Here is a 23826-nt window from a genome sequence, read left to right as displayed (position 1 = left end):
CGTGGCGCTGGCTGCAGAACCGGACTCCGCCCCAGCAACAGCCTCTGCTCCCCGGGACCGGTTTGCCCAGTGGGTTGGCTGTATCTCACAGGTGGCACTGGTGAACGTTGGCTGTGTTACTGACATGTTTTCTCTCCTCTTTAGAGCGAAGTACATGGAGTACTACGAGTCCAGAGACTTGAAAGCCTTTTCAGCAGAACCCCTGCTCGTGTACCCCACCCACTACACTGGGCAGCCAGGCTACCTCAGCGACACAGAGACCTCCACGATCTGGGACAACGAGACGGTGTCCACGGACTGGGACAGAACGCACTCCTGGAAGTCCCGGCAGCAGGGCAAGATCCACAGCGACGCCCAGAACAAGGACGCGCTGCCTTCCCAGTCGTCTCTCGACACGCCGTCCTCCAGGGATGAGCTATGACTGCCCGCTTCCCCCCAGGACCCTGTTGACAGCTGAACCTGCCTCACACTTTAGCTTTCCACCCTTGGAAGTTGTAGAGCAGCTCTTCGCGTGGTGTCCTGCCCGCTGCTTCAACGGGGGAGACACGGTGGTAGGACCGGACAGCTCACCAGGCGCGGAGGACGGGGGGAGATGCGGGAGGAAGGAGAACGGGTGCTCCAGCCTGGCAGAAAAAAGGCAGAGATGCGAACAAGAGCCCTCGCGAGCTTTTGTGGGGAAAAAACCAACCTTGAGTGACGTCTTTCTACAGTTCCTCATGTAGAATACTGTATTTATGAAGATTAATATATAGAGGTGTACGAGTGTTACCCCCTTTCTGGATCGCTGTGACTGGGCTGCTGCGTAGCTGTCACTCCTCATCGGTTTGCTGAGGGAAACAGCAGGCGAGCGTTGGGGCTGTTGGGGTTGGTTTGCCGAGGGGATCCCCGTCGCAATGAAGGTGGTTTCCAAACACGTTCAGTGCACTGGAGCCGGTGTCTCCTCCCTGGTCGCGCTCCCAGAGACAACTGCTGCTGGCTCCCATCCACCCATCCCGAAGCTTAGCAGAGCCCCTCGGAGCAGCCCTCCCAGCCCCGAGCTGGTGTCCTGGCTGTCCGAAAGCTGGGAAGCTGGCGGAGAAAGCGGAGGTGCCTGGGTTTATTTGTCCCTGCGCCGCCCGAAGGGAACGTGGGCGGAGTTGGTCGGGTCCTGCTTCACCCACTGCCTCGAGTTGTTCCTGCAGGAGAGCGAAGCCCGGCGAGCTGTTTGCAGGCCGGTTCCATTGGCCAGAAAACAAAGCACAGGCCTCTGAGGGACTTCAGGTGTGAAAAACCTGGGTATGAACCGCTTGACACTGTATAAAAACGAACCAACCCACAGAAATGTTGGCGTTCTCAGCTGAACTGTTCGCCTCGATAGAACTGCGCGTTACGGGACGGAAAGGCAACTTGTCTTGATATTTTTTTCACATGAGGAGCAAACTTCTCTCTTTTTTTATTTTCTGGTGTGCTTGCTGTTGGCTACCGTGGCAGCAGGGTACGGTGTTTGGTTATTTGGGTGTTTTTTTTAAAATGTTTCTGAGAGGCCGGGTGCGGAGGGCCTCCGGTGCCGGGGTTGGCTGCTGTGGGGGGGGGGATGCCCTCCTGGGCTGGCGATCGGGAGCCTCGCCGCTCGCAGAGCCGGGCCCTTGCGCACACGAGGCTGGGGTTTGTGTTTAATAATTGCTGCTCAGCGTTGTGCTTTCTGCTAACGAAGACATGCTATTATCTGTCAGCTGGTCTGATAATACATAGAACCTGGTGCAAGATGAGCAGCTGTCTGTGGTCTTCCTTGGGCACGAGTGGTCCCGGCCGGGGAACTGTGGAGTCCTTCGGCTGCGTCGCTGCCGCGGCGTCGCTGGCCACGCAGATCTGCTTGGGAGCCGCGTTCTGCTGCAGTCCAGGCTGGAACAGGGGTGAGTACGACAAGCTGGCGGCCACAGGCCACCCCGGCTGTTCCTCTCTGCCAAGCCCCCTCAGATGCGGGCGCAGCTGGGTCTGGCACAGCAGCGGGGGACGAGCCGGTGAGCCCGCTTGCCCTGGTGTCATTTCTCTGACCTGGAGCACCGCTGCCGTGGGGTCCGCTGGTGGGCGCGTGCCGGCAGGCTGGGGTTACTGCAGTCAACTGCAGCAGCAGGTTGTGAAGAACATCTTGACCAGAGCATTGGGTTTTTTTCCTTCTAGTGGACTCTGGAAGCAAGCGGTGCAAGGAGTTTGATGGTGGTTTCAGTGGAGGGTGGAAACAAGAATAGAAAAGTCATGAATTAAATGAATGTGTCCGTTTTAGAGCAGACATGGCCTCAGTCTAGTGGGTTGTTCTGTTACCTGTATGCACTCGTGTCTGTGCGTGCGTGTGTCCCTCACTTGTGGATTTGTTTACCTCTTCAAGCCGGGGGCCGGCTGGCAGTCCTACCTGCGCCCCAGTGCCATTTCCAGCTCCCTGGCGGGTGTTGCCCAGGCTTTGCCTTGCTCAGCATTAACGGTGTTTTGGAAAAGGAGGAGCCAGTTGAAACACTTCAGTGGTGTTCTGATGTTTTTCCACTTTCCTTGCACTTTTTCTTGACTCATCTGATGGTTTCACTCTGAGGGTGACGGAGCCCTGGCCCAGGCTGCCCAGGGAGGCTGTGGAGTCTCCTTCTCTGGAGATATTCAAGCCCCGCCTGGACGCGGTGCTGTGCAGCCTGCTCTGGGTGACCCTGCTTCGGCAGGGGTTTGGGCTGGGTGACCCTCAGAGGTCCCTCCCAACCCCCAACATTCTGTGAGTCTGTGTTCCAAAGCGGCCGGCAGGCAGAAGCACCAGCTTGTCCCAGCCCTGGGACCCGCAGCCCGACCCTGTGATCAGGCACCTGGAAAATCAGTGTCTGTTGGCAGAACTGAACAAGGGGCAGGACTGAGGGTTTGTTTCGTGAGCCACAGAGGGCTCGGTGGGATTTGGGGTGGTTGTTTTTTTTCCCTTTTCTTCTCCCTTCCGACCCCCCCTCCTTTTGGTCCAGGGTTTTGCTCAGCTGTGGCGCACCTGATCCGAGCCCTGGGCTGATGGAACCTCCTGCCCAGCAGCACCTGCCCCAGGAGTGTGGTGCAGGACCCGTGCCAACTCGGAGCAGGATTTACACCTATCTGCGAGCGAGCGGGCAGGCAGCGCCTTCACGGGAGAGGTGCTGGCGGCAGGCCCTGCAAACGGTGATCTGCAGCGGCGCTGTTCCTACCCCGGCCGCTCCGGGCTTTGCGTTTGTTTGAGGCAGGCAGAGCGCTGGTGCACTCTCCCTGTGGCAGTGCGAGATTCCTAGGTCGCAGGTGGATGGGATTTATCCTGGAGGGAATCGAGTAAGGCTGTGGTGGTGTGTTTTTTCCTCCCTTTAAGTAGGAAAAAAAAAAGCAAGAGGCAGCTTAAGGTGCGGGTGATCCTGCTTTTGCCCTTGCTGTTGTGACCTGAGCCAAGTGGTGGCAGTTGTGGGGGTCTCCCCGTGGTGAAGTGGCTCACGCCGGGGCTGCGCGAGCGGTGTCGGGGAGCAGGGGCTGTGCTTGACGGCAAAGCAGCAGCAGGGGGGGGTGTAAACGCCAGTGTTTGCATTGTGCACAGAGGAGGGGAAAAACCAACCCAGTGTGCTGGTGGTTGTGAGGCCAGGAGGAAACACGGCGGGGAGAAGATGGGAATGCTCAAACCAATTTTTTTTTTTGGTATTAACTTTCTGCAGAAATCATTCCGTGACCCAGAAGAGAACAGGGGGGGGGCCTACGCACAGCTCACGAGGAGCTGCTGCTACTCAGCGAGTAACACGGGCAGGAGACTGCTTTACCCAGGCAGCCCTTTCTGCCGCGCTGCTGGGGAGAGGCAGCAGCCGGCCTCCTCCAGACGTCTGGGAATTAAAGAACAAAAAAGCAGGACAGTAACGCTGCCGTGTTACAAACAGCACGGAACTGTTAGCGGCTGCGATGCCGGAGAGCGAAGCTCTGCCGGGGCAGGTTGTGGCTGGGGGGTGGCAGCTCCGGTGCGGTGCTGCCAGCTCTGCGGGTGGCGGGGCAGGCGAGCTGTGGGAGCTGGAAGAAGCTGAGAACAGTTAAAACAACATTAAACGTGATGGAGTTGAAGAGCGACAGTGAGGGAAGCAAAGAGGTGCGAGGTGTGAAGAGCCCGCGACCAACATCCAGTAATAAAATGTCTAAGAGAAAGAAACAGAAAAACTCCAGACAAATATTAATGGAAAACAAGTTTATATACTTATTGTATAAAGATTACAGGTAAGCAATTAAAAAAAAATCTTTTTCATATATAACCTTTTTTGGGGGGGGGGGGGGGTGTAATTTTAAAACCAAGAACATTCACCTTTCAGCTTAATACAGACACACGACCTCAGAGCGAGCAATACCGTGCTTCGCAGGTGACACCTCGCAGACACAACGCGTGCTTACACTGAAATGCAAAGAAAACTGGACTTCGGGTTCCTCGTGCCCCGACTCTGGGCGAAGGTTAAGGCTCAGTTGCACCTCAGCACCTTCACCTGCTTGACACAAACGCTCCCGGAGTTCTGAAACCGTTCGGCCTAGGACCTGCACGGTGCCACTTGTAAACAGCGGTGATAAAGCCTCACGTAGTGTAAAACCCACCCTAGTTTGCATCGTGAGCTTATCACTGATCGTTAGCATCATCTGAGCCCGGCTGTGACAGTTAGTGCTACAGAAGCGGTGGGAACGAAGGCCCAGAGGTGGAGAAAATTCAGTGTTGGAGGTGGGTTTGGCTAATACTAAGGTATCTCAAAGCCTGCCCCTTCAATAAGGGCTGCCTGCAATCCAAGGTCTCATTTATGGCTTTTTCAGATAAAAGCTGGCACTGTCCTTGCAAGGACGCCTGTGTTCTGGGGAGAGACTCAAGTAGTGTTACAGAAAGTTTCACTGAGAACAGGTAATTAAATGCTGTGTTCCAGCTGAATTCTTTTTTTTCAGCTGAAGGGATGTACCATGTCAGGAAATTCATGTCATGGATGCACGTGAAGAGCAAGGGAGGTGCCCGTGGGTTACGCAGAACAATGCTACAAGTACAAAAATATCCGTGGGTGATTGGGGTAGTGCTTCAAACCCGGCTGTCTCCTCTCCATATCCGCTTCTAAAATCCAAAGGTCAGCGTAGTTGCCCCTCTTGAGGGAAAAGGTGAGTTCAGAGTTTTGCTCTGGCGGAGTGATTGCACATTACGACGAGGTACATCCGGCGTTTCAGCGTGCGCGAAGGCGGCGGGGTCCGTTCAGAGGGCCAGCAAAGGCGAAGGAAACCCACCCTGTAGCGGCCTTGCGACCAGACCGAAGTCCAGACCAGCAGTGTTCGTTTGCCTTGGTGGTGAAGAAACCATCACATTCATCCAAGAGCAAGTGCAGTCCGTTTCTTTGAAAGTTCTTTGGAAAAAAAATCCAAAATAGGTAATTTTCTGGCGCGGGACAAGTGCAAAAAAGTTTGCCAGCTGTGCGAAAGCAATACCCCCCACGCGCAGCTCCTGCCGGCGCCGAGTGTTTCGGGGCCGCACCCACCCCGCTTTCTCGGGAAGGCGGCCGGCTCGCGGAGGCCGGAGCTGCCCGCGGCGCCCGGCTCACCCCCACCCTCTGCAGACCAGTGCTCCTGTCCGGCGGCTGGAGGCTGGCTGGCACCCCCTCCTCCTCGGGTCGCGCAGAACTGTACTGAGACGTCTCCAGTTGTATAAAAATAAATTTAGACATTCTTCTTCTGTGTAATACTGGCACAAAGGAAAAGGTTTTTCTCACCAAAAGAGTCAGCTTCTGTGGTGTCCGTAAGACAAATGTCGCAGTCCCGTTTGCCCCTCTGATGGGGGCTGCCACCCTCCGGGGCTAATGTGCAAAACAAAAAGAAGATTCCAGTCCGTACTGTCCGTAAGTCCGTGTCTGTCTGTCCGCGTCCGGCTGCGAGGAAGGAGAGACGCGTCTTTGGCTGTAGGTCTACCGCACGCTCGCTTCGCAGCCCCAGACGTCTCCCAGGCTGAAGACTGGCCGGTTCCTCTGGTGGCTGCATAACACTGGGCAGTAGCGAAGGCACCAGCTCTCCTCCCGGGGCCCACGGCTCCCTCACGCCATGATCTTGCTGGGCCTGTTGCTCCAGCACCCCCGTTTCGCAGTTCTGCGGAGCGTCAGACCGCAACGGCTCCGCATTTTCACCTGCCCGTCGAGCAAAGCTTTTTTCCGCAGGATGAAATCGAAGTTGACGTTGCTGTTCATGGCGTAGAAGACGTTGGCGTTGCCTGGGATCACCAGCTCTGCAAAAGGGGGACCAGAGCGAGTGTTAGTTTGCGGAAGCTGTGCCTCTCCAGCCCGAGCTGCGCCACGTGGTGCCCCCAGCAGCCGTCCCCGGAGGAGGGGAGCAGGGGAGAGGAGCTGGGGGCCAACCCCCCAGCCCGGCGGAGGCCCCGGCAGCCCCTCCGAGCAGAGGCTGTGCCGAAAGCACGGCTTGTACAGCCCGGTGCCGGCGGCGGGACGGGGGCCTGCCCTGCTCCCCGGGGGTCGCACCCTGCCACCCAGCCCCTCCCTCGCTGGCAGCTGTGACAACACATCCCTGGCATTTCTAACATCGCTTCACATTTTAGTCTTTCCTTCAAAATCCGGCAGGACTTCCCAAGGAGCAGCAGCAGCAGCATTCCGCTTCCCTACCTTTGTCCTTTGAGATGACCTGTACGAGCTCGTAGTCCTCGGCTGCGTCAGATTCCAGGTTGTGCTTCAGCATCGCTCTCTGGATGACAGCAGGAGCTTTGTCTTGGCTGGTTAGCTGGAAAGAGAGAGTTGCAAAGAGAGCTGCTGCTTATTCATTCTAGGTAATGATTTATTAATTAGCAAAGGCCTGCCTTTCTGCAGACCACTTGGTCTTGGAAAAGATTTCAGAGAACTGAAAAAATAGGATGAGTCAGTAAGGCAGGTTCTGCTAGGTACCGACACGTGGTACCTGGGACATATGGCGGTGGTGGTTTAGCTGAAGATGACAGATACTGTGCTAGAAGAGACCGCAGTAAATCAGCACCTGCTCTCCTGAGCAAGCACTTGGAGACACGAGACCTTGTTCTCAGTAGCGCTAACAGTCTGCGTACATCGCTGCCCCGTCTGTTGTTTGCAGACATCAATTAATCTGCAGCCTCCTGCCCTAAAGACTTTCTTTGGCATCCTGCAAAGACTTTTGGCCCCGTCCCTTGGCTTACAGTCTGCTGTGGAAGCGCTGCGCATCCGGAGCCGACACCGGACTCCCTCCAGAGCCTCGTGCGGTCGGGAGGAAGATGTGTCCCCAGCAGCCGAACCGGCCAGGCCCTCGGGACGGGCACCGTGCTGTGCAGGGAGGTCAGAGCACGGAAACCCAAACAGCGAGTGAAGCGTGCCGAGAACTGCCCCTGTACGTGTGTTCCCCCCCGGCCCCGAGGACGGCTCCGGCAGAGGTCTGCAGAGATGCGTGCAGGTGAGTCACGTTGCCACGGCCCAGCGCTCCTCGGCCACGAGCCCGGCACCCCTCTGCGGAGCCAGCACCAGGGGCAACGCCAGAGCGCTGGCGGCTGCTGTGCTGGCACCCTTCGCCACAGAGAGCGGCTGCATAGTTAAAGGGCTTCTCAGCTTCCTCGCCTCCGGCTCCCTGCTCCCAGAAGGCGGCTCCTGGGGAGAGCTGCTCCAGGCAACAGGCGGCACGTGGCATCTCGTGGCCAAACTCACAAGTCCCAGGCTAGGGAAAAAGCAGCCAGCCAAAGGGCAGGAGCAGCAAAGCCTGCACTTGATCAGGATGCTTCACTTGGAGCTTTGTGATTAAATGCAGACTTTAATTTCAAGCCTAGGAACTTCCACAGAGACGCTGTTTTCCAACCTCTCATTCGTACCGTGCTCCGTGTATTTGGAACCGTAACTTCTGTCATTTTGCCTGCCGAGCCCGGTTTGGTCAGTTGGCTCGGCGACTAGGCGCCCTCGAGACTAACAGCGCCGCTGGTTTAAACATCGCCAGCGATAGCAGCGCTCTGCTGCCCGCACCACCCACCAGGATGCTCTTGTACATGTTGCCGTTGTCGTCTTCTATGCTGATCCGGATGATGCAGGCGTCTCTGTTCTGCTGGTTGTAAACAGGAGGTGGCTCTTTTGAGGTAACGGGCGTCACGGAGATGGGGCACTTGTCGTTGGTGGACAGCAAGGAAGGGGATGAGGTTAAGGATGACACCCCTGAGGAAGACGTGTCCGTGGAATGGATGGAGGATTCGGAGGATTCCGATTCGGAGAGCTGCACAACAGAAAGAGAAAAACACGGTCATAAACTGGGCATTTTGTGTGCCCGCGTGTGCCGTTCTGGGGGAAGAGCTTGAGAAGGCAGAAGGCGCATACAGAACCTCAGCCGTCGGCACTCGGTCCAGCAGGCTGGCAGCGGTGTGCTCTGCCTCCAGAAAAAATGACCTTCGCTGGATTAATTTCACCGTTTTAATGAAGGCTAATTTCCACCAGGCTGGGTGTGCCGGCCCCTGGCGCTGCTGGCCCTTGGCTGCCCGAAGAGCAGGCCAGGAGATGGCAGCAGACACAAGGAGCGGCGCCGGAGCCTTGACGCCAGTGGAGACGCTCACGCACACCTCCTGCGTGCCCCTGCTCCTTGGGTGGGCTCTCCTCGAGGGGAGCTGCCCCTTCCCTCCGCTGCTGCTCGAGGTTTTGCCTTGCTCTCCCATCTGCCTTGCTCCAAAACTGCTGAGAGGGTCTTCCCGCTCCAAGTCACGTATCCAAATCACTGCAACAACAGCTCCAGCTACACAGAATCACAGAATCCCAGCATGGCAGGGGTTGGCAGGGACCTCTGTGGGTCACCCAGCTCAACCCCCTGCCCAAGCAGGGTCACCCACAGCAGGCTGCACAGCACTGCGTCCAGCCGGGTCTGGAATATCTCCAGAGAAGGAGACTCCACAACCTCCCTGGGCAGCCTGGGCCAGGGCTCCGTCACCCTCAGAGGGAAGAAGTTCATCTTCAGCTGGAACTTCCTCGGCTTCAGTTTGTGCCCGTTGCCCCTTGTCCTGTCGCTGGGCACCACTGGAAAGAGTCTGGCCCTGTCCTCCTGACACCCACCCTGCAGATATTTATCAGCATTTTTAAGGTCCCTCTCTCAGCCTTCTCTTCTCCAGGCTGAACAAGCCCAGCTCCCTCAGCCTCTCGTCGTAGGAGAGATGCTCCAGTCCCCTCACCATCCTCGTAGCCCTCCGCTGGACTCTCTCCAGTAGCTCCTCATCTTTCTTGAACTGGGGAGCCCAGAACTGGACACAGGACTCCAGATGGGGCCTCACCAGGGCAGAGTAGAGGGGGAGGAGAACCTCCCTGGACCTGCTGGCCACAGTCCTAATGCACCCCAGGATCTCATTAGCTTTCTTGGCAACCAGGGCACGCTGCTGGCTCATGGTCAACCTGTCGTCCACCAGGACACCCAGGTCCCTCTCCACAGAGCTGCTCTCCAGCAGGTCCGCCCCAGCCTGTACTGGTGCATGGGGTTGTTCCTCCCCAGGTGCAGGACCCTGCACTTGCCCTTGTTGTACCTCATCAGTTTCCTCTCTGCCCAACTTTCCAGCCTGTCCATCGTTTAAATGATGTAGTTATATGGATGCCAGTACCTGGCACCTCGTGCTTCATTTGGTTCAAGGACATTTAGTACAACTTAATCTAAAATATCCATAAGCTAAACCCCCACTTTTCAGCAAAACATCCCTAAAAAGGGCTTCAGTGATACGCTTGACACAATTTCATTCAAAAGGGAAGAGCCTGCCGGGGGAAGTACATCCCTGTGGACCCCCCGGTCAGGTCCCTTCTGCTGGGTCCCTGCCCATGCAGTTTGTCTCCCCGGGAGGTGACAGCACGCGTCCGGCCCCTCACGCCCTCAGGAACGCTCACGGCTGCAGCCTCCCGCTCAGTTTGCCGTGGGGCGGCTGGAGTCGAACCTCCCCTTCCAGCTGACTGAGCGTGACGGACATGGCAGCAGAGTAGCTCATTGAACCGGAGGTATTCCAGGAGGAGATGACCCGCTGTTGATCTTACTCCTCTCATTTGGTTTTGTTTGTGGGGTCATATAAATCCTCTTGTCCACGTCACTGCTAACGTCACGCTACCACGTGCCACGAGCGAGCGCGATGCTCGGGCTCCTCACCCTGCTTCCCCTGGGCTCGGAAGTCGACATGCCGCTAGCCTGCCCCATCCCTCTCAAAAAGCACCGTGAGGTTCTGAGAGAAAAACATAACCTCGTGCTTCTCCAGGCCCTCACCTAAGCAAAAGCACTGCCAGGAACCACAAGAAAAACTGGTTTCAGGGAAGGAGAACTTCAGTCTGCCTTGTGTCTTGGCCACAGAGAAGGGGTTGTGCAAAAATCCTGGCTGGATTGCTTCCATTTTCACACGCTTCTTTCTGGAATCTCTCCATTCCACTAAAAGCCATCCTCTAGGCAAGACCAAGAGGCTTGGGCGAGCATCTAGTGTCTGCCTGCGGTGCCGACCGCCGCTCACGGGCTTTGTGCTGGCAGCAAGGCCCCATCGTACCTTTTTCTGAGGCTCATCAGGAGCGTCTGTGGGAGAGGTGCAGACGTCTTCAGATTCAGAGTGATTAAACTCACACGACGAAACACTGGCCGAGTCCATGCTTTCACCAGAGCTCCCACCTGGAGTCGATTTGGGTTTCTCCTTGATGGGTGTGCTATGGGCCATCATCTCGGAGCTAAGAAACAGCCTAGTGTGGAAAAGAAAGCATAACGGCCTGTAAGCAAAAGCAGAACAGAGCTGGACTCAGCAAAGCTGTCGCTGGGTTCAAAAATCTTACAGATTGTTTTGGTTTCCTATCTGGAGCGGCCTAGTGTTTCCATTCCCTCTGTGTTGTTTGTGAAGAGGGTTTGCTACACACCAACACAAAACCTGCTTCCTCTGCGAATCGCAGCCGGTGCCCAGGTACCACAAGCGAGACCCCTCTTGGGCCTGGTGCGTTGTCAGACTCGCTTGCCAGGAAATGCTGGATCGTAAACCCGCCGCGTTCACAAGCTCAGGGATGAGCGCAAGCCAGAGGCACGGCGGCAGGCTCCGCCTTACGTGCTCCCGCGCGCGGCTGTCGCACCCTGCTCCCTCTGACAGAAGACAGCACAAGACCTACTTTGGCCATACACCGGGCAAAGGCCCTCAAAAGGCAAACTCATCCCTGCTGCAAATTCTTTCACCCGGGACAGGTGCCACAGAGACCAGTTTCTCTCTAAGAGCCTGAATGGATGCGTACGCAAGGAGGAGATCACAAGAAAGTGTAAATTAGAGGCTCTCCCTCTCCGAGACTCCTTGCTAAATGCGGGTCAGGTTAATTTAAAGGAGCATCAAAGGAAACAAACTTGTATAGTATATGAAGTGGAGAAGCAAGGTGAATGAGATGCTATGTCAGCATGCAGTTAATGATTTAAAACAATTTAGAGAGGTGTCACTCCCTGTTTCTGGGTTGAATTATGGCAGTCTTTTCTACAGCATTAATTTGCAGCAGCCATTCAGAGTGCAGATGAAACAGTTGTTTAGACAAAGACCGCACAGTGCAGACAAACACAGTGCAGTACCTTACAATAATAAATGAAATGTAGTCGGAAATGAGAGAATAAAGCCTGTGCTCGGCAGTGACAGTTCCTACGCAGCGCTTAGGCATGTGCCGTGGGAGCCACAGACGAGAGGCTGCCGAGGGTTCAGGCGCTGTCATTGTCAAAGCTCACCTTCTCACTACGTATCAACTCGGACGGACTAACCGAAACACTTCCCAAGCAGCTGCCCACGTTGTTTTGCGCATCAGAACTCAGAACTCTAGCTTGACAACATCTGTTCTTCTTTCAGACCCTAACCTGCACAGCGCGGACGCGAAGCGGACGGCTGCTGGCTGCTCTGAGGAAACGAGGTACCCGAACCAAGCCGGAAAGGAGAGCGAAGCACTGACAGCGCTGTTAAATTCATCATTTCCCCCCTCATCTTGATCATGCCACTGGTGTGTGGGGGTGCCTTCATATCTCTTCTCCCATCAGGTTCAAATTTCTCACCTTCAAGATATTTTTACTTCAGCCCTCGATCTCTGCTTTCATTCCCTGCAGCTCTCCCCGAATCCCTGCTAGTCTGTTGCTTCCCGTGCCTGCTGAGCCGCGTGCCCCTGTTCTCCACCCGCCTCTGGTTCCAGTCTTTGCGGTACGAGACTAAATTGGACCAAGTCCCCATGACTTTTTTCCTTCTCTGACTTGAAGGCAGTTAGACAGATTGCCTTTTTGCTAACCTTAATTTTCATATTAAAATCCTGCAAGGAATTTTTGCATGCGTATAGCAAATTAGACTAATAATAGGCCAGACTATATCCTCATTTACTCTGGTTTGCTACTGCATTCGAAGAAGTTATTACACAACAGATACTGAATTTATAATCCAGCACTAAAATTGCTCCTTTTTGTAAGACCATAGGAAGGCTCGATTATTTCTAATCTCTTTCATCATTAATAATCCTCATGACTAGTTATAACGATGGAAAGGGACAGCTTCGGGCAGAGGTGTGTGTTTCTAGCTGCTGGTGTCTCCTTCTGGCAGCGCAGTGGTCTGGATCCCCAGCCAGGTTTGTCAGCGGGCGGAACGAGGACCGCTCGTTCGAGGGACTCAGGCTCGTGTTAACACATTGAACGCCCCTTGCTCTGTCGTACTCACAGGCTGAATCTCTTCACCATGCTTTTCCGAGATTTCGGCGATGTGGTGCTAGTGTCAGCAGCTGCTTCAACCTCACGTGAAAGGCTGTAACTGCAGAACAGAGGCCACGGGGTTAATTTTTTACAGACAATACTATTAGTTATGTATCTCAAAGTAGCAATATTCAAGAAATGCAAGAATCCTTCAATTATTCCCACTTCACAGAAGGCTGCAAACCCATAAAGAGGAACAGAGCTCTGTCCACATTTTACCATGCAAAGCCCACCCCAAGCGCCCGGGAGACATTCACCCGGTGAACGCTCAGCGAGCTCTGCGTTGCCTCAGCTACCTGCTGCCCGCATCCACCAGCTCAGTGCCTGCATCCTGACGTCTCTTAGGGTCGACTTCTGAGCCTGTGTCTGGGCAGACAGACAGCCCAGACACAGCACACTATCATATTTCAAAGTCAGAAGCCTGATTTCCCATCTCAAAACTAAACCCTGCTGAGCGTTCACAGGTTTTCTACAGCTGTTTAGCGGAAGGCAAACGTATTTCCACTCACCTCGAGCAGCAGTGGAGGTAAGCTCTGCAAGAGGACAGCGGAAGGCTGACAGAACCTACCTGCCGGTGGCTGGGGGGTCAGAAAAGCCTGCTTTGCCAGCCGGACTGAGAACCTACCTCTCCTCCTCAGTTAAATGCCGCTGTCTCCTGAACCACGCGATGAATTTTTGGTCTGGTGTCATGCAATAGCTGTTACATGCAGATTGCAAGAGCTTAATTTGGGCAATTACTTCAAATTCCTAGGAAAATAAACAATCAAATAGGAATTTAATTAGAAAACAAGATAAAGCCAAAGTCATTCGTAAACTGAACACATGCAACAACAGAACCAGGACAAACTTTGTTTGATGTGAAGCTCGGTTTCAGTTGCGTGACTGTTTCCAGAACCAGTTTTTCAAACAACGAAGCCTTTCCCCCCCCAGCATCCATAATGTGCATTGAAATGCGAACATTTTATCAGACACACACAGCTGAGAAGGCAAACACAAGGCGTCATGCTTCACCACAGAGCCTTTCCCAAGTACTGAGCGAAGCGTAACGCCGGTGCAAACCCACCGAACGGCAGCACTGCTGGTTGTTCCTCTGGGAACACAGGCAGCAAAGGGTCAGAAGTTCTGCCGATCACCCTACCCTGGCCAGACCAGCTCCGAGGGAAGAACCACGCGCTCTGCTTAGGTGGTTCTCAGGCAGCAAGCAAGGGTAATAGTTAGGGTTGCCTGCGATGAAAGCCAGGAGTCTGATCTTCCCTGGATTTGCAAGTTGCGCGCTCACACTTGCACCAGAGGAACATAAAATGCTGCCCTTCACACGGGTGACTAGAATGCGCTGCTCTTCTGTAACTCCACTTGCATTCACACTTCGCCAAAAGATTTCTTAACCCTCCCTTCTGTCAGAGCAGGTTATAGAATCGGGATGCAGGGACGGAGCCAAGTGCTCAGCACGGTTCGGAGGGCAGCTTTGCCACTGGTTTGGATGAAGCTGGGCTGGTGGCCACAGAGATCTCATTGTCAGTGTCCCGAGCCATGCAGTTACACACGCAAGGCAAGTCCAAGAAGTGGTTTGTAGAGCTGGGAGCAGTTAAGGGAAGGAAATGGCTCCATCAGCCAAATCCGAATCTGCTTTCAGGCCCCAGAACGGAGATTTGGCACGACTTCATTCAGCCAGATGTAACCCTAGTGCCTTTACTCCTGCACAGCGTTATCTCTGACCAACAAGGAGCAGGCTGAAAGACTGACAGCATGTGTGTCTCAGTGCCGGGTACCTAGCTGGCTCTCGGCAGCCTTTTACCTACAAACAGTTCACTGCAGCAGAAGGAAAACATCTGCAAACTGCATCTTCTGGAAAGCAAAGGTCTCATGCCGCCAGGTCTGATTCACTCTTCACCACCCCACAGCACATCCAGGCGTAACGTACCCCCACGAGCACCAAAGGGAGGGAACGTGTGTGCCCCAGATGTAAATCCCAGGGGAGCAAGGGGCCTGCAGCTCCTCTTCCCCTGTTGCACACATCTAAAAAGTAGGTTCTGTCCTGCACCACCCCTCGCAGTTTGGCAGAGGCTTACGGTCTTCTAGGGATCTATTCTTTCCTCACAAACCTGCATTAAAATAAGCGGCTATTGTATGTGCCTGAGCAAAGAGAAACGGCCTCGCCAAGAGAACGCTCTAACAGAGGGCATCAGGAAACTGAAAATCGCAGAACATTCCATTTACCTTTCGCCTCTTTTCAAAATTGATCAGGCCACCCTGTTGGAAGGAAGGAGAAGGGGTCAGAGTAAGAAGAGCACATGCTCAGTTGAATTTAATCACAAACAGGGTGAAGTAGCGAGGCTAATGTAAAGCACAGACCTGCCCTGAGCAAGGGCAGTCTAAAAATACCCGTTTCCAGATGTGGTAAAAGCCACAGCTCTCATACGCCCAAGGCTCCAAAGGGTAGCTGTCCTCCTGGCCCAAATGGCCATCTGCCCGAGAAGAAAAGTCCAACACAAGAATGCCCATAAAGGCTGTGTCAAGACCAGGTCTGAAGAACGCTCGCAGGATTTTGCGTGCAAGAAACACACTCAGCTTTGCCTGCGCTGGGAGCCCAGCGCTGTTCCCAGGGAGTTTCGGAGACACCGACTGAATGCAAAGCATGCACAGAAGGGAAACTGCCAAAAAGAAACTGGACATGGAGCAACCTTCCACAGCCCTGCTGCAGGGCAGCTTGCAAAGCAAAGAACCACCAAACCAACCAGCCACCGTGACCAGCCCAGGGAGAAGGGGATTTGCCCGTTCTTAGCAGAAATGCCGGTACCAGCGCAGCAAAGGCTGGGCACCCACAGCACGGCTCCTCGAGCATGTGCTTTAACAGGGCCAACTTTCACAGGTGTTTGAAAACCTTTGAAACAAACACCTCTGAGAACTGGCCTCATCCTCAGCCTCTGTTAAAGGACCACACTCTCTTGCAAGCGTTTTAACCTTCTTGTGCTAGATTGGTTCCCCCTGCTCGTTCAGCTAAAGACAAATGAAAAAAAAAAAAAGGTCTTTAATCACTTTGGGGCTCAGACACGTCCAAGTCAATACTGTGAAGCACTTCAGTGAACAGTCTGAAGAGCTCAGTTCATGATTCTGTGTATTTTACCAACTATTCACAGAAATCTTTACACTAAAATGTTCTTTTCAGAAAAATAAAACAGAATAATGGAAAGGCTTCTTTCTTCATCTTTTCCTACCTAAGAAAACAAGGCAAAATAGAATGCTAAGCTCGTCCCTTGAGATAACTGCACTCAAATTCACGCAAGATTCTTGTTGCTAATAAAACTGCATGTTGCCTCCTTTTTTTTCTGAAAACAGATTCCTCTATTTTTTAAGAGCTGCACAATAACCCAGTAGAAGATACAGGAACAGACACACTCAGTGGCAGGGAGGATATTCAGGGTTAAAAAAATTGCCCCCAGTTACCTCGATATGGTCCTGAAGGGCTGTGTCAAGCATGATGAGATCAGTGAGGAAGGTACCAAGATAAGGTACCGTGCCTCGCATTACGCCCTGCAAACGACCAGAGCAATGTCGAATTAATCAACTGAGAACAGTAATAATTAGAATTCTAGAATACTCCTGTACAGGAAAATTAAATAAAAGTAGTCTGCTTAACCAAGCAGCGGTCTTATAAACTACGTTTTCTTTCATTACATCATCCTCAGTATCTAATCTAAAACTGAAATAAAATTCTGCTGAGAGCGGGATGCTCTCACAGATACTGCCAAGCGGTTTTATATGAATAGTATTGCCCCCATACACTGATTTCTAACAGTGGGTCGCCAGGAAACCCTGCTGAGCACCAGGGACAGGGTCCCTTGGTTACCTGCTGCCAGAGCAAGCATTGGGGAGTGGTCCTGGCTAGCCTGAGTAAGCAGTTCCTCTCTCCCTGCTTCAGTCCAGCGGATTTTTACTTAATGATGTTGTTGTACTGTGTGACAGTCAAGGCAAATCAAGTCACAGGTTTTTTTCTCCAAGAAGTGACCATCTTCCCCAGCTATTCACTGCATTTTAATAGTAATTATTCAAATTTTATACCTTCTACAACCTCTATACTGCTAGCAGTATATTGTACAATTCAGGCTGTTTCTACACTTGTGAAGGAAATATTTGTTTCTGCCACCCAAAAGGATCTGGTTTTTTTCCAGTCAAACTAAAAGTCAAACAAAAAACCATATTCAGCACATTTGCCTCGCTATCCCAGATTTCTCTCCCCCTGTCCTTTCAAATCCTTGCCAACTTTGAGACAAAAGCCATTTTCACCAGCAGACTGGAAACTAGACACATTTTCTGAAACAATCTCTGTAGAAGTCTGTGCAATTTTCAAGCTGGTCTGTCAGAAGCTTCATAGCTTGTTTACAAGTAAATGAGATTTCTGCTCTGGCTAGAGACAATTTTTTTAATGTATTTTCGTTATGTATTTTACTACATGAAAATTATGTGGATTCCCCTGTATTTCTCTCTAAAGGGTAACAAGAGTAGTTAATGGAATTCTTTCTTGTAGGACAGAAACAAGACGGTTGAAAACGATGAACACATGTTTATATTCATCAATCATTTATTACCCTTTTATATGACCGGTTTAGTAAATTTCTGGAAGACTTGAAACTAAGGCCAGACCCTTGGCTCAGTGTCCATCCCAGCAGCTGGGTGGGATGGGAAGCAAAGGCAAGTGGGGACGGGAGCAGCAGCCTTATGCACCCAGTTGTCCCCTTGCAGGGCCAGGGGAAGGCTGGCGCCAGGGAACGTAACATGGCCCCCTCGTACGTCCACCGAGTCCTGAAATCGTGGAGTGTTCTCAGCATCAGGTCGCTGAACGCACTGGCTGTGCTGGTGCTTTGCGTATCCATTTCCTCCTGCATTTCAGGTGTTGCTGGAGTGAGAGGACAGCTGAATTGCAGAACTGAAGAACCACAGCTGCTACAGCTTGGCAGCTCCGCGCAGGCCATAGAGCTTGAGCTGGGTGCAGCACGAATCCCGCTTCGCACTTGTTTGTGTATGCAGATGTATGTCTGTGCGGGAGCGTCTAGAAGTATGTATACACACATGCATAGCGTTACCTGCTCACTGTGATCCACAGCGTAAGGGAAATACAGCTTTGGGCGTATATATCCAGGGACAAACATGCTGGCTGCAAATTCAGTCCAAACCTTTCTCTTCGCTTGCTTTGTAGCAGCTAATCGATAGCATCGACGTGATGGTTTTGCTTGACAGAGGGCACACTGAGGAGCGTTACCTACTGCGCACTCGCTTTGTTACATACCTTTCTAGATTTTCCTTCCTACGCAATTCACCGATTACGGTTAATCACATTACCAGTTTGAAAAGGGTAGGAAAAGACCCCAGACATACCATATCTTTTTGCAGTTGCAGTCGTCTCTGTGTCCTTTTCTGATTTTCTTTCACACTGCTGTCCAGATTTGCAAATTTGGATGTTCCTTCCTGTAAGGGAATTAAAAGGCAATTAATGGAGGAGCTAAGTGGTACGCTGGCCACTATGTTGGTGTAAAATAATTGCAAATACATTTAAACAGGCAAGGTAGGCCAGCGAAAATATTTCCTGTGCAGGTACACACGTATATATGCACACATGCTAATTTTCTGGGACTCCTACACTGATTGGGAATTTTTGACGAAATCCCACAAGATGACCATTAGGGAATTTTTCTACAAAATAGCTCTACTCTGGCCAAAGCGAAGTGCTGTTGAAAACCTCCTGAGAGTTCAGATCGGAGAAGCTTAGAAATACATGAGGTGTCCAGGTGAGTCTCAGAACTCTATCCTGACACTCTTGACTGCAGGATTTCTGTTTAATTTCCTGATCAGGACTGCTACAAGTAAACATCTCTATCTTCTGTAGTGCTTTGTTGTTTTTCCTATGCTGCAACGCAGGGATCCAGCAACTACCCTCAGTGGCTTCCTGACTAATCCAAAACCACGCAGGAGATGGAAGTGGTAGGTTTTCATCTCCACAATTCAAGCTCTCCTATGAATGGGTGAGCTATTTCACAATAGATCTGCAGCCTTTATTTCCCTAGATCCATACGGGACGCTGGGAGTTACTGTTATTTTTTCCAGTGGCCGGATAGATGGGGCATGAATCATTATCAACGGCTTTTTAAGAGGCGCAAAACAACAGTCTGCACTTGTAAAGATCTCTCGTTGCAACTTTTTTCAGTCACAGTTAATGGACAGGTCACGCAAACGCTGTGTTTCCTTCCTTGGCTGAAAAGCAGGAGCAAATGAAACAGGATTGTTGTCTCGATGTCTTCAAGGTACTGAAAGGCAAACTCGAGATCCTCTAACAGCAGCTGGCAGGCAGGCACAGAAGGTAAAGCTGCGGCTCGCAGCAGAGCCGTTGTTTGGGGAGGAGAGAACACAGTGGTCCCCATCCACGCCGGCCAGCCTGTTTTGTATGGCATTGTGTCTGCACTGCACTTACATTTGCAGGGTTGATCGGCAAGGTCAAACACGGCTTCCCTCGAGAGACTATTTATAGCGACAGAAAACAAAAACTTTGAGGATTCAGTGGACAGTAATCCTCCAATCGTTACAAAATGGTCCGAGAAGTAGGAGAGAGGTTCTAGCTATTCTGCGGAATTTTTCTCCGCTCGCTGCTTTCAAAATGTTTTGCAGATCTACTTACGGCAGCTGGAGAGAGTGATTTGCTGGGAGCCAGAAGGTCCAGGCTCAGAATGAGTTGTTTTCTCTTTTTAATATTTACTTAAATAAGCTGCTCTAAACAAACATATTCCCTCTGTGCTTATTATTGTCTCACCTGCTTTAAAATTTAGCCACAGATGTTGATAAATGGATGATAAACAAAACAGACTGACAGGTTTGAATGTGTTCATCCCATCATTCCAGAGCAAAACAGACACCAAGGTGAGGTACAAACGCCAGACTGACTGGATAGAACTGCCAAAAAGTAAACTGGTTAGCCAGTTTGTAGAAACTTTTTTATATAAACAGAAAAAATGGCCACAAACATTCCTTAGTTTCTACAGAATGTAACCTTTCCCTGCTATTCTTCCTCGCTCCTTTCAAGCTCCGGAGCTTGTTGGGGTTCGCTCAGGAGAGCGCACAGGTCAAACTGTTTCAGACAGAGCCTGCTTTGTTGTCCATCTGACCACACACAGAGCAGGAAGCCTGTTCCTTTGAAATTCCCAGCCCTGTTTTCGAGTTCCAAGAAAGGTACGAGATAGTTGGATAAACATCTTGGTTTAATTCCTCAGCTGAACCTAAGTGGCATTGTTCCAGTGAAGTCAAAAGCACTACAGTGGTGCAACCCAGTTGAGAATCTTGTTTGGAGATGCTCTGCGCTCATCGGTGCAAACCTGAGCCTTTCCAGGTCTGCTCAGAGGGTGCCCCAGCTAGCGGTTCATCGCTCTATACAGAGCAGTATATAAATCCAAAGCGCTAATATGTGACTATATATGCTAGTGTAGGTTCTCTGAGGAGCAATAAAACCACCTCGTACAGTAGTTCAGGGGGAGATGAGCTTTGGCAGCTGGTTAGAAAAAGGGCTAATCTCAGCTTTGATTGGGTCACAAGCCTTGCAACTCAAGTGAATTCTCACCTTCATTAGCAGCTCCCTGCTTGTCAAATAATTGTCGTGGTCTGAGAAGATATCAGACAGCTCTTCGAACATCAGCATTATATCCCTGTACAGGAGAAGATTAAATCATAGGGGTTATTACTAAGCACTCTAAATCAGATCAGATTACTACCTTTTCTCATGAATCATGAACAGTTGGGCATATAAAAGATAACACCAACAAAATGCATCCGATGAGATGCGGTACATCCACCGGAAACCTTCCCAGGATCTTCTGACGCTCCCAGTAAAGTCAGGCCTTACTTGACAGCATCACAAAGAAATGCCATAGGCATGGAGAGCCTGAGCAGGGCTTTTAATCCCACTGCAGGGTCTGAGATTTTTGTGAGAAAGTGGATAGATGGGTATAAAGGAACAGAACAACAGGCTTACTTTGGAACACACACCCAGGTCTTCTTTAGCCAATAGATGGAGTTGGACTGCAGGGCTGAAATGATGGCCCTCAAGGAGGAAAAATTCTTCAGGATCCTACATTCCTGTGAAAGGAGCGGTTAGAAATACAGGAGCATTAAATGTCAGCATTATGAATATGTTAGTGCTCTTCTGTTTGACCGGTGTCACGCTTGCTATGCATTCTCACTGCTAAGCAGGCAGCTGTACAAATATTGAGGATCAAAAACATCGCTCCCCCCTTCAGCCATGAAACACTTGATGGGCTTTGGCACTTCTATCTTGTTAGCCCCACTTTCATGTATTTGTGGCAGTGTTGCAGTGTTACAGCTTCCAGATCTGCTAGTACAAATAAAAGTGCAACCGAGTCCATGAAGGCAGGCTAAAAAGCACAAATGTTACTCTTCTTAAAAGGTCTTTATAGTTACCAAACCCTTTTACCCCTTAGGGGAAAAACCAGGCTTTGCCTCTTTCTATGTGGTATTTCAAATGTAAACCCTCAATCATCTAAGTGCCAATTAAAAATACAGACATTCAAAGGAATAACCTGTTATTCAAGTATATGCACACTGTTAAAGAGAAAGACCTTCCCAGCTTCTCTAGAGCTGGGATCAAATCCTAACAGGGAGACTGGTTCATAGGCATTTCTTACGCAGCTTCTCCGCGGCAAAAGCTTTGACGGAAAAGGATACTGAAAAACTTAATTCCCTGAAAAATAGCACAAATTCCTGGCAAAGCAGATGGAAGCAAGGAGGAGGGGGAAAGTGTGGCCTGTGACTTTTCAAGGACCTCCTGTCAATCTGTTGGTGGCTCATGAACCAGAGCACGGGCACCACAGACTTGAAGACACTCTTGCAAGCCCAAGCTCTCCAACAGGTGTCTGTACACGCAAATTGAGCAGACAAAACACATGCCAATTTGACTGTTGCATGCAGATGAGAAGGTATTCAAACTACAATTCCGCTTCTGCAAATGTTTATGGGGCTGATTATTACACGAATAACGCTGATTATGTTAAGGATCCTTACAGTGAAAATAGACATCGTTTATCTCCTTTGTAGGACTGAACAGATGTAAAGCAACCTTAGCATAAACAGAAGCCAGACCTGAATATATCAGCAGCTCAGTTCAGGAGTTGCATTAAAATTGGCTGAACAACTAAGGCAAGTACATTTGCTCCCACTTCTTTACCTAGAAACATGTGCAGCTTGGGGTCACGTTTCACAGAGTGTGGCTTGGAAGACTGACGGGGCAGACAGCGCTTGAAGCAGGTTGGCAGTTAGGCTAGATGGATACCAGGAGGTATTCCAGGACACACAAGACCTGAAGGCTATTCTTGCGTGGTCTGGGGCCAAAGAAGCCACAGAACAGCTCTCCTTCAGACATTGACACATTTGAGAACGTGACCCTTCTTTCTTTATGTTCAACTTGAAATTCAGGCTGGGGAGAGCGTGGATTTAGAGGCACAAATTCTTAGCATTTCTTTTTTTCAAATACAACCAGAGTTTGGACTGCAAGATCCAATTTGGAACCATCTTGACTTAATTGCATGTTGCATATTTTAGAGCCCATTAGGAATTCAGTATTGGATTTTGTGTTCTCAGTGATTTAACTGACTGCAGACTAAACTTTAGCAAGCTTTCATTTGTATATAAGACGACTTTTTAAGACTGCTTTGAATGCTTTGTTTCATGCTGTGTCCTTCACAAGGAGAAAACCAGAAAGAACCCTGTGCAGAAGCAACTCTGATATAAAAAAATTAAGCATAACAGGAAATTAACGATTTCATTTTTACTTTTTATTTTTAAAGAAAATATTGTGTGAGTGAAATTGGCTACTTCTGCTCAGGAACTTTAGATCTAGGTGGAGCAGAGAGGGCTGGCAGTTAGAAAAAGTATTCAGTTTATCTTGCAAACCAAGAAACTGGATCCAAAAGTCACAAAGAGATAACAAATGTGGAACTCCATGCTGCTAAGTTACAGAGTTAGCTGTCAGTGAATGACTGCACTTTAATGAGTGGATTATTTTCTAATTCAGGCATCTGACTATTCAAAACACTCATTTGCATGCACAAAGCAAGAAATTTTCTTCAGAAGTGGGCAGCTAAGTAAATATGCAGCTAGCTGTTCTACATGTGCAATTATTTTGCAGAGCGTGCACATGCATTTTTCATGTGCTTAGCTAGGACTGGAGTATTTAATTGTATGTATGAGCTAACTAAAGGGAGAAGCAATGAATCAACAGAGGTGGAGAACAAAGTTCTCCATCCACAGAACAAGTATGATGAGAGTGGTGCCTGTCCTGGCTTCCCCGGGCCTCCCTGCTGCCCCGTGATGAGCAGGAATCGGCTTCGTACTTGCTCGTCCAGGCTGCAGCCCCGTCTGCCCCATAAAGGCCCCTTTAGCGGGTACCCTCTGCAACTCAAAGATCTGCATACAGAAAATAGGAATCGAACTTCCTAATCTGTTCACACGGGCTGTAAAGCAGCCGTCAGATGATAACAGAAACGAGTCGATGTACGTGCCAAAAGAGAGGTGGAAAACTGCTTCCCCATACCAGTTGCCTGAACCACGCAGTTGCGGACGTTCAGGTGCTGGGACTGACCATGCTGCCTCTGGAAGCGCAGGAGGTGCAGCGTCAAGGTTGGAAAGCCTCTGTCTGGCTTAAGCTTTTTATGACTGCTTATTTTGTATAGCTCGGAAAGTATCCATGTGATTCCTAAAACGAGAGTCAATGCACGTCCGTATGAAAGTGCTTTAATGTTCTCTTCAAAAGAGAGATCTAGTTTAGTGCCAGCTGCCCAGTGCTCTGAAGGGGGGTTAAAAAGACTGCAGTAAAATATTAAAGATAAAATCTAAGAAATTAACAAACCAGCGTTATGTAAAGAAGGCATGCAAAACCCTGTCATGCAAAGATTAAGAAACGCCTGATCTGCTACAAGACAAAGGAATTGAAGCAAAGAGTAAAAAGGCATTGAATAAACCTATGAGACAACGATAAAGCAGAAAGGTAAGAGGACAAGGAGACTGGTACTGTACTGTAACTCTACTTAGTTTTGCTGGTTACTGCTTGCAGCTCTCAACCCCTCCAAACCATCTGTTTTGTGTACCTAATGTAAACTG

General features: G+C 50.7%; 2 protein-coding genes across 9 annotated transcripts in view; one reads left to right on the top strand and one right to left on the bottom strand.

The window, feature by feature from the left end:
* LOC142361597 (procollagen galactosyltransferase 2) overlaps positions 1-12666 on the top strand; it is a 57560-nt gene extending 44894 nt beyond the window's left edge. For 4 of the 6 annotated variants that reach the window (XM_075422697.1, XM_075422696.1, XM_075422698.1 and 1 more), the window contains one exon: positions 145-1706. In XM_075422697.1, coding sequence (XP_075278812.1) covers positions 145-421 — 277 coding nt within the window. In that variant the 3' untranslated portion in view covers positions 422-1706. The other 2 variants (XR_012764224.1, XR_012764225.1) reach the window with 2 other exon arrangements.
* RGL1 (ral guanine nucleotide dissociation stimulator like 1) overlaps positions 4262-23826 on the bottom strand; it is a 75837-nt gene continuing 56272 nt past the window's right edge. The window contains exons 8-18 of one of the 3 annotated variants that reach the window (XM_075422693.1): positions 20687-20790; positions 20276-20360; positions 18049-18138; positions 16120-16206; positions 14893-14925; positions 13301-13422; positions 12644-12733; positions 10487-10673; positions 7975-8211; positions 6621-6735; positions 4262-6229 (exon numbers count right to left, since the gene is read on the bottom strand). In XM_075422693.1, the coding sequence (XP_075278808.1) occupies positions 6042-6229; positions 6621-6735; positions 7975-8211; positions 10487-10673; positions 12644-12733; positions 13301-13422; positions 14893-14925; positions 16120-16206; positions 18049-18138; positions 20276-20360; positions 20687-20790 (1338 nt within the window). In that variant the 3' untranslated portion in view covers positions 4262-6041. The remainder of the gene's footprint in view (positions 6230-6620; positions 6736-7974; positions 8212-10486; positions 10674-12643; positions 12734-13300; positions 13423-14892; positions 14926-16119; positions 16207-18048; positions 18139-20275; positions 20361-20686; positions 20791-23826) is intronic. The other 2 variants (XM_075422694.1, XM_075422695.1) reach the window with 2 other exon arrangements.

The sequence above is a fragment of the Opisthocomus hoazin genome, chromosome 6 (genome assembly GCF_030867145.1).
Source record: "Opisthocomus hoazin isolate bOpiHoa1 chromosome 6, bOpiHoa1.hap1, whole genome shotgun sequence".
Taxonomy (NCBI): domain Eukaryota; kingdom Metazoa; phylum Chordata; class Aves; order Opisthocomiformes; family Opisthocomidae; genus Opisthocomus; species Opisthocomus hoazin.
Note: the sequence above shows the minus strand (reverse complement) of the source record. Positions and strands in the feature narration are given on the sequence as shown.